At 42.5% G+C, this 14,975-nt stretch overlaps 2 protein-coding genes across 4 annotated transcripts; both read left to right on the forward strand.

Moving 5' to 3' along the window:
* Positions 1-4,461: 4,461 nt before the first annotated feature.
* On the forward strand, positions 4,462-7,177 carry LOC144709496 (U-box domain-containing protein 45-like). Its single transcript, XM_078583068.1, has 2 exons — positions 4,462-4,883; positions 6,055-7,177. Exons 1-2 carry the CDS (start codon positions 4,480-4,482, stop codon positions 6,872-6,874), a joined length of 1,224 nt encoding a protein of 407 aa, XP_078439194.1. The 5' UTR covers positions 4,462-4,479; the 3' UTR covers positions 6,875-7,177.
* A 2,105-nt stretch (positions 7,178-9,282) lies between these two features.
* Positions 9,283-13,116, forward strand: PGLP2 (2-phosphoglycolate phosphatase 2). 3 transcript variants are annotated; one of them, XM_078583114.1, is made up of 12 exons: positions 9,283-9,509; positions 9,570-9,637; positions 9,721-9,813; positions 9,890-9,961; positions 10,098-10,169; positions 10,392-10,451; positions 10,540-10,592; positions 11,180-11,277; positions 11,367-11,466; positions 12,035-12,138; positions 12,215-12,320; positions 12,751-13,116. In XM_078583114.1, exons 1-11 carry the CDS (start codon positions 9,407-9,409, stop codon positions 12,313-12,315), a joined length of 924 nt encoding a protein of 307 aa, XP_078439240.1. In that variant the 5' UTR covers positions 9,283-9,406; the 3' UTR covers positions 12,316-12,320; positions 12,751-13,116. The 3 variants fall into 3 exon arrangements, with proteins under 3 accessions (XP_078439240.1, XP_078439239.1, XP_078439238.1); XM_078583113.1 differs by having other exon boundaries at positions 12,754-13,116; XM_078583112.1 differs by lacking the exon at positions 12,751-13,116 and having other exon boundaries at positions 9,284-9,509; positions 12,215-12,413.
* The last annotated feature ends 1,859 nt before the right edge of the window (positions 13,117-14,975 follow it).

Below are 14,975 nucleotides of genomic sequence, written 5' to 3' on the forward strand. Positions count from 1 at the left end.
TGAAATTTATCCATGCCAGAATTGTTCAAGTGCCTTCTCCTTCTTCTACCTTCTCCGCACACCTTCTCTCCACCCCCGATGTGATCGGGACAGCGTAACAACGACGATGGAGGGTGAAAAAATCTCGTCAAGGTGAATAAGGAGAATTGACGTGCCAAGGATCATGTGGATACGTCTAGAGGTTGCACACATGATCAACTTGATTTGTCTCGCTCTAGGATCGAAGAAATCATGGATGTGATCTGTGCACATGTTCTTCATTTCAATGATTTGTTGATGTCATTATGATTCCGTTTAAGTCTTCTGTTTCAGATCATTTGAGTTCATCCAAATCAAGGCCTTGAGAACCCAACACCTAGTACATCACAATATCATCACAAGATAATCTAGTACTTTATAGATTACCTGAATAAATATTTCCAAATTAACTTTATGGTGACATAAAACCAAATTATGCCCAAGGTACCCAAAGTTGCGTTCATTCATTAGTTTTTTTCAGGTTTTATTTTATCTCATAGATTACCCAATGTTTATTGGATTTTTTCTTGTTAACAATGTTAAGTTTAATACTATCTAATTTTTAAGCTTCACCTCCTTAACTATGTAGTTTTCTTCAAGGGATAAAAATGTTCAAGATTTATAAATAGAAAATTTATACTCCAAAAAATCTGGATATAAGTGGCTTCCTCATGAGGGTGTTTAAGTTTTTAAATGGAAAGACATGAAAGCTTCCTTATCAAGTCATGGTTTTCAGTATTCTTTTAGGTTTTACTCTCTATACCTGCTTCAATGAAGCAAGAAGTGGAAGTACTGCATGCACCCAAAAGAGTCCTATATGATAGTCAAGATGTATATCATGTAACTAGATTTTTCCCCTGACAACATGCATCACCAATAATTGTGCATGGCTGCATCAAGCTCGTGTTTGGGACAATTTGTCATGCAATGTCAGGCAAAAAAGCTCATGTAACTACCATTTCATAATAATAAAACAACCATGGTAAAGTAGATGATGGCCCTATGCAATGAGATTAGACAAACTTGTTGAACAAAATTTTGTTTCAGATATGAAGAAGTACATTTTATTCTTTTACCTTCATCTCTTCATCGCATCTCTTCATTTCATATTATTGTCTTAACTAATATATTAAATTATTATTTCATTTTATTCTATCTTCATCTCCGCAACTATGAAGTCACTTCAAGAGATAAAAAAATATTTGAGAAATCATGAATGGAAAATTTATAATCCTAAAAAATATGGATAAAAGTAGGAGCCTAAAAAATGTTTTATTTTATGAAAGAAAAAGTAGAAATTTTCCCTAACCAAGTCTTATTAAAGACACAATATGATTTATGTTTCCTCCCTATAACTGTTTCAAAAAATCCAGATATATCCATAGTTTTTGTACTTTCTTTTTTCTTTCCCATTATTTTATCCCCCTTGGGCATACTCCGTTTTCTTCTCAATACCATACAAATAACAAAAAATGAAAAAGATCAGTTTTATTAAATTAAATGCCCCTTTCATCCATCTTGACAACATTTCCGGCCGTAATCATCATCAGTCATCTGTCCTCATCTTGTGTCGGACCATAACTGTCATTAGTCATTCATCATCTGTTGTGATATCTTCTCCAACCATAAGCATCATCAGCCATTCGTCATCCGTCTAGACATCGTCTCTAGCCATTCGTCATCCGTCTAGACATCGTCTCCAGCCTGAACTGTCATCAGTTATCCGTCCAGACATTGTCTCCAGCCATAACTGTCATCCATCATCCGTCTCAACATCGTCTCCAGAGACAACCATCATCCATCCTGATATCACCTCTCACCGTAACCTTCATCAGTCATCCATCATCCATCCTGACATCATCTCTCACCATAACCCTCATCAGTCATCCACCGTCCATCGTGATATTATCTCCAACCATAACCGTCATCCATCATCCGCCCCAACATCATCTCCAACCATATAACCATCATCCCCGACGTCGTCTCCAACCATAACCATCATCCATCAGCTACCCCGACATCGTCTCCAACCAAAACCATCATCCATCATCCCTCCCGATATCATCTCCAATAACGACCATCATCCATCATCTGTTACGACATCATCTCCAACCATAACCATCACCCATTGGCCACCCGGCATAGTCTCCACCCATAATCACCATCCATCATCTGTCCCGACATCTCTAAACGAATTATCGTCCCATCGTCCATCGCGTCCTATGAAAGAAAGAGACGGACATCAGATAAACTCAATTTTGGGGTAGTTTTTACTGGTTATTTATCCGTTAAATCGTGTGAGGATTGAGCTTATGCAACAATACTTATAACCTCACAGCCTTAGGGCAAGTAAGGGTCGATCCTCAAAGAGCAAATAAAACAGCAGATATTTTCTTTTCAATGCAGTTCACTTATCAGATGTATGTCAATATTGAAATTAGAGGAGTTATCTTCAAGAATGCCCAATTAATTTCCTTAGAGAAGGAGTCTGAGAGAATCTCTAATAAAATCACGCAACTCCTCTCCAAGACTAATGACTCGAAGCCTGTAGACAAGGGAATATTTCCTTGTCTACAGGTGCACACCCGCTGCTTTGGCAATATGCCAAACACCAGGTGTGCGCCCGTGCAGGCTAACCTGCCCGCGGCCTCAACTGCGTGTAGGAGTGCCCGTGGGGGTGCCCGCACGCAGCTGGTGCCTGCGCAGCTCAGCTACGTGCGGCCTGGCCGCGTGTGGCTGCTGCTGCGCGGTGCTTGGCCGCGGCAAGAGCTGCCGCGCTGCGCAGCAGCGCGAGCAGCTCGCGGTGCAGCGGAGCGCTGCCCTGCTGCGCGCGGGCGACGCTCGCTCGCGCTGCAGCTAGGCACAGCCCTGCTGCCCAACCAGCTGCCTGGCCGGTCGGCGACCTAGGCCGAGGCCTTGGTCGCTGGCGGCGCTGGTTGCTGGCAGCTCTTGCTGCTGGCGGCTTAGCCTGCTGACTACCAAGGATGAGGCCTTGGTTGCTGGTAGGTTGGGCTGCGGGCAGCTTCTGTTGCTGGTTGCCTGAACTGCTGGCGACTTAGCCTGCTGGCTACCAAGGATGAGGCCTTGGTTGCTGGTAGGTTGGGCTGCGGGCAGCTTCTGCTGCTGGTTGCCTGAACTGCTGGCGACCTAGGCTGAAGCCTTGGTCGCTGGCTGATCTGGCTGTAGACGGCTTGGCTGCTGCAAAGAGGGATTTCAAACTGGATTGTGGGGAAGAGCAATGGATTTTTGGGGAAGATGAGTAGACGAACGGTTCGATCAATTGAAACTCCAAATCAAATTAAAAACGAAAAACAATCTCTGTTGGAAACGTTGGAAGATCACTGGAGGGAATCTCCAACCCAACCTAGCTTGTCTGAAATGGAGAGAATCACACCACTGAAGCTTGAGAAATCGCTCCAACCACGTGTCACGTCCTTGCGGCGAGGCGGAGGTCTTCAATCCCAAGCTAATCTTCAGCTCGTTCCTTCTCTCCAACTCCAAAGCTCATCAGCTCCTGGAGGGTCTGCAGAACACCTTCTTCTCCAAGCCCTAGCCTCTTTGGAGAGAAATTCTGGACAACCTACAATGAGCCCTTAAGAGGCTATTTATAGGTTTCTCTTAAACATGCTTAATGGAGAAATTAGGGCTTTTCTTCTTCTTGATTTTCGCCAGCTCCTCTTGATCAACTTCATTTCCCTTTGAATGCTTAATCCATATCTGAACTTATTAATCAAACACTTGAGTTCTAATCCACTTGATTCAAAGAATCAAGTGGGGTTAGTAAGTTGGAAAATAATGCATATGAACGATAACCAATATGGATTAAGTGGATGCAATTGATGCTTTTATGCTCAAGAAACTCTTAATATTTGATGACATATTGAGAGTCATCAACATCTCTAAAAGAATTCCTGTCCCGTCGTCCGTCCCGTCCCACGAAAGAACAAGACGATCATCGCTAAAAGAATTCCTGTCCCGTCGTCCGTCCCATCCTATGAAAGAAAGAGACGAACATCTCTAAAAGAATTCCTGTCCCGTCGTCTGTCCCGTCCCATGAAAGAAAGAGACGAACATCTCCAAAAGAATTCCTGTCCCGTCGTCCGTCCCGTCCCATGAAAGAAATAGACGAACATATCTAAACGAATTATCGTCCCGTCCTCATGACAGAACGAGACGAACAGGACTAAACGAATTCCCGTCCCGTCGTCCGTCTCGCCTTACGAAAGAACGAATTCCCGTCCCGTCTTCCGTCTTGCCTTACGAAAGAACGAATTCCCGTCCCGTCTTCCGTCCCGCCGCACGAAAGAACGAGACGAACAAGACTAAGCGAAATCCCGTCCGTCCCGTTCCATCCCATCTAGAAGGCGCGGTACGCTCACCGCGAGTGACGATACCTTGGGGCTATAAATACCCCCTCCCCTTCAGATTCATACTTCATTTTCTCCATCTCTTTCTCTCTCTATGGGCGTATCTCTCTTCGGAGCGCCGAGAAGAAGAAGAGAGATGTGCGAGAGGCCAGGCTCCAGCCCTAACCCTAGCAGCAGCGCCAGCAGCGGCGGTGGCAGCAACAGTAGCCCGGACTACGCCGCTGACGGCCCGCTGAGCAGAGAAGTGGCGGTGCGAGATCTCAAGAGGCAGGCCCTTCTGAGAGATCTGTCGCGGCAGCTGGCTTACGGTGATCTTCCGGCCAGAGTGCAAGCCGCGAGGGAGATCAGGAAGATGGCGCGGGCGTCGGTCAAGGCTCGGTCGGCGTTCGCCGTCGATGCCGTCGTCGGGCCGCTTGTGGGCATGCTTCCCTCCCCGGAAAGGGAGGAGAGGGAGGCGGCGCTCCTCGCCCTGCTTAATCTGGCTGTCCGGAATGAGAGGTCTGTTGGGGTTTCTGTTTTTTTTTTTTGTATTTTTGTGGAATTTCCCCTTGTTTGGCGTGTTTTGGCGGTAATTGGGTTCTGAAAGGCGTTGATTTTTTAGGAAATCGTGTTTTTTTGTTGGATGCGTCTTCCGTGCCGTGAAATGCGTTTTTGATGGGTGTTTTGGTTTCAATTGATGATCTTTCGTGGTGGGTTGGTTTTATTTTGCTGATTTGAATGAATTCTAGTTAACTGGAAATTTTATCTACCGATGCGCTCCAAATTTATTGCTTGGAACCGTGTGTTATGTTTTTTGGGAAAAAACTGCTGCATGATGGTTAACTTTCGATCAACTTGAGCATATTATTCCATACCAGCACCAATTTCCTCGAACTCTTAGTAATTTCTAAACAGTTCATGTATATCTGGTGTTCATTCATTTTTTCCCTTGAAAGAGTAGCCGACGGTGTTTAGCTTTCCTTTGACTTGAGCACTTAATTTTCCATTACCGGCTCCATTTCCCTTGAGCTACTCGAACTTCTGGATTGTAAACCCAATGGGCTGATGTCTGAATGTTCTTTTATTGTTTCATCGTATTATCTTGGATTCATAGAACCAGCTCCAATTTCTTTGTGCTACTCTAGCTTCCATTTTCCTTGAAGATGTATTATTTTACAACTCAAAACATCACCGTAGAAGTCAACCATCGACCTTACGTGAATGAACTATATGAAAAAAATGGCGGCCATAAACAATTATTACTGTAAGCGTACTCAATGGGCAGATGCCATAATGTTCTTTAATATTTTCATATTATTATTTTGGACTTGAACATCGACATAACTGGCTCTTTTCATACTGAGCTCTCATGTATACGAGGAACTTAAATCAGCAAATCTCCTCTCAAAAATGAAATTAGAACATTTGTTTTTCCTAGAAATACAAATCATAATGCAATCAATCAATGGATACCCTAATTCTCTCTCTAGAATAAAACAGTTCCATATGTTATTTTCTTCATCTTTCAAAAAAAACAACTATCTTCATTAGAGTAATCTGGATTGGTTGTACCACCATATTTTTTAAGATCAAATTCTGAAGATTCCTTTGATTTTATGAAATTTTTGTAAACTTACAAGCCATAGACAGATTTTGACTGCGGTCTCCGTGTTTTTTGCCCCCTCTCCAGAAACAAGATCACGATTGTGGAGTCGGGCGCTGTGCCTCCTCTCGTACAACTCCTAAAGACTGAAGGCTGTGGCTTGAGGGAACTGGCCGGCGCAGCCATCTTAACGCTCTCTGCAGCAGAATCAAACAGATCAGTCATCACAGCATTGGGCGCGGCCCCGCCCCTAGTCCAAGTCCTCATCAGTGGAACCATCCAAGGCAAGGTCGACGCTGTCACGGCTCTATACAACCTTTCTTCTAGCAAAGAAAGCCTGAGACCCAGTCTCTATGTCGAAGCCGTGGGCCCGCTATTCGCCCTTCTCAAGGATTCCAAGAAATACTCAAAGTTCGCTGAGAAAGCGTGCTCGCTCCTTGAGACCCTGTCAAGCACCGAGGAGGGGAAGTCCGCCATCTCGGAAGTCGACGGCGGGATTCTGACGATGGTGGAGACTGTAGAGGATGGCTCTTATCTCAGCATGGAGTACGCGGCTGGAATTCTACTCGCGTTATGCCAGAGCTGCCGCGAGAAGTACAGAGAGAGGATTCTCAAGGAGGGAGCCATCCCAGGCCTCTTGAGACTAACTGTTTACGGCACGAAAAAGGGGCAGGAGCGAGCCCGAGAGCTTTTAGATATTCTTCGGGACGATCGGCCCAAGAGATTGACATCAAAGATGTTGGAGACCATCGCCTTTGATATCGCCTCGAGGGTCGACGGCCCGTCTCAGGCAATGGAAACAGCGAGACGACTTCTAAAGGACATGGTAAGAAGGGAGAGGGAGTTGAGCGGTAGCCGACGTCATCTTGAACTGGCGGTGCCACCTGCGGCCATGGTGCCTAGTTGATGTGGAAGAAGAAGACAGTTAGAGAAGCAGTTGCATGTCTGAGGTTTCTATTTTTAAGTTCCTGGCCTTGGAGGGTATAATTGCTTTGGCTTCACTTCAGTGTTCTTCTCAGCATCGCCGGCTTTACCGTATGATCGTAGCGGTTTTAAGCTGCACTCTGTATATCCTGTCCAGATGTTATTCCTCCGAATGTTACTCGACGCATGAACCGAGAAGGGAATAATCCCCAGGTATCTCTCTGACCTGTTAATGTTGTTTACCGCTTAATTTAAAATTTGAGATTTAAATAGAGCTTATTCATTTCTTGAGGTGTTAATGAGTTAGTTATTTAGTAGTCATGTCCAAGGGAAGATTACATAATTTCTTTTTTTAAAAGATTTTTCGGTTTCAAAATGTTTCGAAACCTTTGGTGAAAAATGGGATTAATCACTTTCCAGGGTTGTATTCTAATAAAGTGGATCTTTTGTTAGCCTTGTAAAAAAATTAATGTTGCTTCTTAGAGGATCCCCTCCAAGAATTTTAGATCAGTTTAGGAATTCAAAAAAAATGCTAGTTTTCATTTAAACAGCTTTGATTGAATAGTAGTTAAAAAAAAACAGCTTTGATTGAATAGCGACTTGAATGAGCATCAGCTTTAAACATTAATCATATGACCATACGGTCCATTTATCCAATCGTACCTGTTGAAATGAAAAATATCAATTTTTTTAAAACTTGGTTCAGGTACTCGAGCCTGATGAGATTTTAACTGATGTCACATTCTTGAGGGGGTCCCTCTCAGAACCAACGTTAATTTTTCTCAAGGACTATAGAACGCGCGGTTTATTTAAATACAACCCTGGAAAGAGAAACCCATTTTTCTCCAAAAGTTTGGAATATAACCTAGAGCAGGACTATTATATATCTTACTCAGTTTTATTTTAAATCTATGTCATATAATTCAGAGATGATGGGTCCACCATAGAATAATGAGAATATAGTAAACTCCAAAGAAGGGACATTTGAACTATGTAAATTTGGTGAACGAGTCACGTAGAGAACGTTTAGTCCATTAACAAGATAGCTCAAGTCATATAAATATCAGAGCACATTAGATTTTTACATTCTATATTAAGTTCTTCAAGATGATTGGGATCACTCTTTCTTAAAAAAACTGATTGGTAGATTTTCTGGTGTTGTTATCTTCTCTGGGACAACCAAATTGTATTATTTAAAGTAAATTATTAAGCTTGATTCCACATTATGCCAGGAACACAAAAAAAGGGAGATCTCAATTCTTAATATCTTAATGTCATATTTAATCCTCCATTAAATTTTATATTCAATTTATTGGAAAGCATTTCTATAACAAAAAAACATTTTAATGCACCATGCTAATATTTTTTTTGATGCTACAACCATACTGACATTCCATTCAATATATGGGTAACTTTTATGACCAGACTGCTCATTAGATAAGAATCGAATCTGTTCGTTACACACTGTAAATTAATAGAAACTGTACCTCTGTTTTTAACAATATATATTTTTCTGACTAATGTGATGTATTTAGTTAATAAATCTGTATAGTGCATTCTTGGCTAAGCACTACAAGGAGACTTAAGAATTAAAATATTGCTTTGTACCTATTGTAAGAGGTTTGTTTAAGAATTATAACCTGTAATTGTTTTCACTCCCACTCTGTCAAAGAAATATGATATCAGGAGGATAAGTTTATGTAACTAGGTGAGACACATTAATATCACAGTTGAAGTGATGTACAACATGATGTGGACTTCTTAATGAAATGATTGATTGAATAAAGAGAATGTCACAACCTTTCAATATATAAAATTAATATCACAATGTATGTATCTTTCAAAATTGAAGTGATATGCAACTAGCTGTGAACCTGGTGAAATAATACTGATCCAATAATTACAATGTCACAACCTTGGAGTCTTGCTTCTCTTCCTCATTTCTTTGATCAATGAATTATTGTTAAAGAGTTAACTCAGGCACAAAGAGGAAATCACAAAAAAACTATCAAATACGGGTTAATGACATTAGGCAAACTTTTAAAGTGAAGCATAGAGAGTAGTTTCATGATCCAGAAAATTAATCATAACAAGGAAGTCATCAAGTATAATTGTTTCAACAAATCATACCAGGAATGAATTCTCTCCCCATAGTCAAATTATAATCCACATATCCATTTAATGGTTTAATGACAGTTAGGCCACAAATTGGAAAAAAATACTCAACCTTAGAGTCAAACATAGAGAATAGTTGTATGATCAGGAATATTTAATCATAATAAATGGGTCATCAGGTATAACTGCTTCAAGCCTTAAACAAATCGTATAAGGAATGTATTCTCTCCAAATAATCAAATCCTTTAAAAAATTATGCATTTTTTTTGGCATTTTTTCTGTGGCAATGTAGCAGATTCAGCAGCATTTCTGAAGATAATTTTAGAAAGAATGCAATTTGATCAACGGCACGAACTCCCATCCAATCGTTCTCGCGTTGAACCCAATTGGAGAATCACCGATGGCTCCGACGCCCCAATTCTCTGCATCCAGTCGCTTCCTCTGCCCGCGATCTGCTAAAGATCTTCTGGAATCCGTCGATGTTTTCCTATTCGATTGCGATGGTAAATCTTCAATTTTTTCCATCTTCGATCCAAACCCACTTAATTATTTCATGCATTTAGGCGTAATCTGGAAGGGAGACAAGCTTATTGACGGCGTACCTGACGCATTGCAGTCTCTGCGTTCATGGGTCTGTGATCGATCCGATAGAACATCTGATTTGACTGCTTTGGTTTACTGCGTTGAACTTTGCGTTCGAAACGTTTTTTTCAGGGAAAGAAACTCGCTTTTGTCACTAATAATTCTTCAAAGTCCCGGAAGCAGTATGTTAAGAAGTTTCAAGAGTTGGGTTTAGAAGTGGGCGAGGTAAATTACTCCTCTGTCGTTGAGGAAATCTTTCGGAAATTGTGAGAGAATTATTCAGGAACTTGTTTGGTCGCAGGATGAAATTTTTTCTTCGTCTTTTGCGGCGGCGATGTTCTTGAAAATGAATGATTTTCCTCGCGATAAGAAGGTTTGGGCTTATTTCTTTATACTCTGTACCCCGTTTGATCAGTAAAATAGAAGATTTCATTAAGATTTTTGGTGATGTTTACACGAATTTTTTTAGATTTTATAAAACTCTCCTCTACTTCTGACGACTTTACAAGGTCTATGCTGTTGGGGAAGATGGAATACTTGAAGAAATGGCTCTCGCGGGGTATGAATGCCTCGGTGGCACTGTAAGATTCCATTATTCAGTTTAAATCCATGCTGAAAACAGCAGAAAATCACGTTTCCTCTACGTACATCTCTGAGGCCGTAATTACACTAATTGTGTCTGGTAGTACAAATTTCTGATTGATTCCCAGATAAATACCATTTTTTTGGAAAATTCACGTATTTGATACAGCACTTCTAATTTATGGGCGATTTGAATGACCTTTCCCTCGGTTTTTCTGCAGCAAGATGGGTTAAAGCAAGTAGACTTCAAAGCAAATATCAAATTTGAGCACGATGAAAATGTTTGTCAATCCTTCTCTTCGAATGATGCCAGATTTAAAAAATAATAATATTTATCTCTTTTGAAGATAAATCTCTTTTCTTGCGCAGGTTGGAGCTGTCATCGTTGGTCTTGACAAGTACATCAATTATTACAAGATGCAGTAAGATCTAAACATATCTGCCTTGTGAAATTTAAACTATGAAGTTGTTAAATCCTGCATTTTTGGAAGCTCCTCGAATTTTTGCGCTGAAAACAAATAATTTTCCTTGATGGTTAATTTGTGTCCTGATTATGCTGACATCGTCACCATCAGCCATTCATACTTTATGTAAAGATTAATGCTGATGACGACGACGACGACGTTGAAGTTTATGGGGTTGGGCATTGGCGACATCCATCCCACCAACCTCCATCTCCTTCTTGTTTAGCAATAACGACGGTGGTTTATATCAAATATTACTTTCTTTCAAAAAAAAAATCAAATATTACTACGTTGACAGCTGACATCTATATCAACTGCCAATGCTAACCTCATCAATATCCTCATAATAGTAAACAACCGTAAAATGTATCAATGTCAACATCATCATCAATGTCAACAAGGTTCATTGATATTGACATTGACAAGTAGAAAACTCTCCTTCTGGTCGGCTTTGTGTACTTTCCACTTGTTATTTCCTTTTCTTATCCCAAAAGATATCTCCAAAGCATATGAATGAAAGCAACGTGGAAAACTGAGAATGGCAGGTATGCAACTCTTTGCATCCGAGAAAACAGGGGATGCCTTTTCATTGCTACAAACCGTGATTCCGTTGGAAACTTAACAGATTTACAGGAATGGCCAGGTCGCTCACAAGACATATATTTCCTCTTTAATAAATTTAATTTTATGTATTGAAAATTTAGAACTCCTTACATCCTGATGATGCTACAGGCGCTGGTGCAATGGTTAGTGCCATATGTGGTGCAACACAGAAGGAGCCTATCGTTGTTGGAAAACCCTCCACTTTTCTCATGGATTTCATGCAGGACAGGTATTTTGTTGTGAGATCATCGATTTTAAAGTATCCATAATTTATTGGTATTTCCGTTTGTTCACATTTGATCTCATGTGGTCGAAAACTGGCCATCTTGTGTAATATACAGGAGAAAATTTTTATCTCTTTTTTAGACAGATAAAACTACGGATGAAGACAATAACCGGGTTCCATGTAGACTGAAAAGATCCCAAACTGCTGTTTGATTATTTGTCTTTTATCATTTGGGTAGTTTCCCTTTAAACATTTATTGCCCTTCCATAGGGGGGGGGGAGGAAAGAAGTTTAAGCTCAATGGGATGGTTTAAAGAAGAAGGAAGATATCCCAAGGATCCACAAGTGTTGGACCGGGGTCTGTAGCCCTCTCATCCTCTCTCTTCCAAGTGTTCGATCGGGGTTTGTAGAAACCTTTATCATTGTTCTTATCATATTTTTTAATTGTAGTTTACTTAAATATTTTATATCACCGCTTTAATTGGCAAAATTCCTAATTTTACTGGGATGTATTGTTCTTGCAGAGTACGTGTGAATTTTCTTTGTCTTCATGTAGTCTTTGTTTTGTTCAGATTCAAGGTCCCAACTTCAAGAATGTGCATGGTAGGTGATAGATTGGACACTGACATACTCTTTGGGCTGAATGCTGGCTGCAAGACACTACTTGTTCTTTCTGGTACATAAATTTTTATTTAACCCACAATTTTACTCCATTCCTAGATTTCATTATATTAACAATTAACGCTTTTTAGGAGTGACCAACTTACACACCCTTCATGATCCTGCCAACACCATACATCCGGATTACTACACAAGTACTGTTTCAAATATCATTGACGTCATGGAGATATAACTCCAGTGAGTATTTATCCTCAATCTGAACATGTGGAAATAATAATTTTTATTGATTCAGTCATAGAATATATCATCACATTTGGGCTCATTTCAACATTGATAAATTCCTGTAAACAAATTATTGTGCCTTTTGTTGTAATTAAATCTCAATGAACTGGGCATATGGTATTGCATTAGTATAAGGAAAGTGGGATTTTATTAATATAAACATGGAGGCATGCGGTGATGATTGGAAGATGGATGGTGAGTGGTGAGTGAATAGATCGTTGATAGTAGGATGAACATTACAATTGTCAGACTTTGAAACCAACCAGTCTTATTTAAAGCTGCGTTATTTTTAGTCACTTTCGTGTACCTTCTGTTGGATTCCAGCGCTTACTGACTGTATCAAATGCTATAGCTGATAGCAAGGGTGCTACTTTTCATCTTTAAGCAGGGTGTTGTTCTTCAACAGTCCATCGGCCTCTCTTGCCTTCAATGAAAAGCTGCAGTCGCATAGAGCGCTTCATATCTGGGCACCAAAGCCTTCATTAGGATTCCTGATGAAATTTGAAATGCCCTAGGCCATGCACCCCTTTTATTACTACTTAAAAGTGATGTGTTGGTCATGCCTCAATTTAGACATGGTCGTGCGGTGCGGTGCGAAAATTCGCACCGGGGTTGCGAATTTTCGCACGCACAAATGGGGCTGTGCAGTGGGCGGTGCGATTTTGTGTGCATAAACGCACCGCACACCACACCAAAGCGCACATTGTCCTTGTCTTTTTTTTTAAAGCCGCACCAAATCTTCTTTCATTGATCCCTCTTCTTCTTGCCAGAATCGTAATTGCTGTTCTGAAATCTTCTGGCCATTGCGAACGCAATCTCCAAAAAGCCAAATATTTTGAGAGCACTCTCCAAAACGAATTCATCTTAAAAATTCTGAGAAAATAAGAGAAAAGTAAAATATTCAAAATCGTACAATGAGTGAGAATAGAACAGCCATCCTCATCAAATATTCTTATTTTTCATCCCTCTTCTTCTTGTCAGAATCGTAATTGCTGTTCTGGAATCTACTGGCTAATGCAAAAGTTTCTAAAGACAGTTAATCAACGCCCAAATAATTTGTAAAACAGTATCCAAAATAACTGATCTTCAGAAATTCGGAAAAAAAGAAAAATAATAGAATTGAAAATTCTACAATTGGAGAGAATGAGAACAGCCACGATCATCAAATCTTCTTTCTCTGATCCCTCTTCTTCTAATCAGTGCAACTGGTGCCTTGTGATGCCGGACATCCTCAAGTTGTCGTTCGGTCCTCACCGAGTGTGTCGGCTTGGTGCCTTAAAGGGGTCAGTTTTGGACTTTGACTGAGTCGCCATCTGAAGATGTTGCCCGGCAGGTAAGACGTGCGAAAGAAATGCTGTGAATGTGTAGATGTAATACGTGAGCGTGCCGACTTTCGGAGAATGCTGCCTCAGGAGTGAGTAGTCCATGCCTCCTGAACCCGTCCAAGGGGTCGACGATGCCTACGCAGCCGAACGGGGAGTCCCCGCAGGACGTGCTCACACGGGACGGGCGCACCCGACTCGTACCGAACAGGTACGACTCTCGAATAATTCTAAGTCATTGTCTCAATCTGTGCCTCTCACCTACGTCTAACGCGAGCGTGGTGGAGGCAATTCGAAAACGTACTGAAAAAGATAAGAGACAAAAGAGCAGGTTGGGGGTACCTCTCGTCGCGTCGGGCGACAGCTATTTCGGTAGCACCGTTGCAATTTCGTCGACGATGGGGCGGTCGTGACCAGTGGTAGGGTAGGCGACAGTAGCCGCGGGCGGTGGAGACAGGCCGAGGGAGAAAAGGACGGGCACCTAAGGGCAGTATTGGAGGGCGGCGGCAACGCGACGGGCCGGGCTGGCCACGGGGAAGAGATGACGAGCATGGGCGGCGTTCACAGTGGCACAGGGACGGCAACACCAGCGTGGCAGTGCGGGGCACGGCGACGCAGGGCAGCGCTGAGGGGCCGCAGCGGAGCAGATGCAGCATTGGCGCAAGGCAGGGTGCAACAGCATGGGCGCGGGCGCAGAAGCAGGGTGCAGCGACATGGGCGCGGCGACACGGTGTGCAGCCTGCGCGGGCGCAGCAGCGCTGGGCACACAGGCGTGGTGTGCGACCGGCGGGAGCAGCAGGGCAAGGCGCGGCGGCGTGGAGCGCGACGGCCTGGGCACGACATTGGGACTAGGGACGGGTGCTCACGACGGAGAGCGGCGTCCGATGACGCGGCTAGCGGCGGCGGCTTTGGCGATGTTCAGGGACGCAGGCTAGCGGTGGCGGCATTTGGCGACGCAGGCGAGCAGCGGCGGTGCCCTTTTGGCGACACAGGCCTGCCGCGGCGGGGACGTTCAGCATCGCAGGCTAGCGGCGGCGGCGTTCGGCGACGCAAGCGAGCAGCGGCGGCGGGGTCGGCTACGCAGGCCAGCAGCGGCTGCGGCGTTCGGCAACGCAGGTTCCTTCCTCTCTTCTTCCTTTTCTTCTTCCTTGTTCTTTCTCCTTCTTCTTCCGCCTTCTTCCTCTTCCTTCCTCAACGAGGGACTCTTCAACTTCTGAACGTTATAACTTTTCAACAAAAATTCAAGAGTGTTTTTTCAAGGACGCCCACCCATTCCCTTTATATGGGA

Source organism: Wolffia australiana, chromosome 11, assembly GCF_029677425.1.
Source record: "Wolffia australiana isolate 7733 chromosome 11, ASM2967742v1".
Lineage (NCBI taxonomy): Eukaryota > Viridiplantae > Streptophyta > Magnoliopsida > Alismatales > Araceae > Wolffia > Wolffia australiana.

Excerpts from the sequence above, each read along its gene's own strand:
- PGLP2 (XM_078583114.1), top strand. The coding sequence starts at position 9,407 with ATGGCTCCGACGCCCCAATTCTCTGCATCCAGTCGCTTCCTCTGCCCG. Across the intron at positions 10,452-10,539 it reads AATTTGAGCACGATGAAAAT|GTTGGAGCTGTCATCGTTGG; the intron begins GTTTGTCAATCC and ends TTTCTTGCGCAG. Across the intron at positions 11,467-12,034 it reads ATGGATTTCATGCAGGACAG|ATTCAAGGTCCCAACTTCAA; the intron begins GTATTTTGTTGT and ends TGTTTTGTTCAG.
- LOC144709496 (XM_078583068.1), top strand. The coding sequence starts at position 4,480 with ATGGGCGTATCTCTCTTCGGAGCGCCGAGAAGAAGAAGAGAGATGTGC. Across the intron at positions 4,884-6,054 it reads CTGGCTGTCCGGAATGAGAG|AAACAAGATCACGATTGTGG; the intron begins GTCTGTTGGGGT and ends CCCCCTCTCCAG.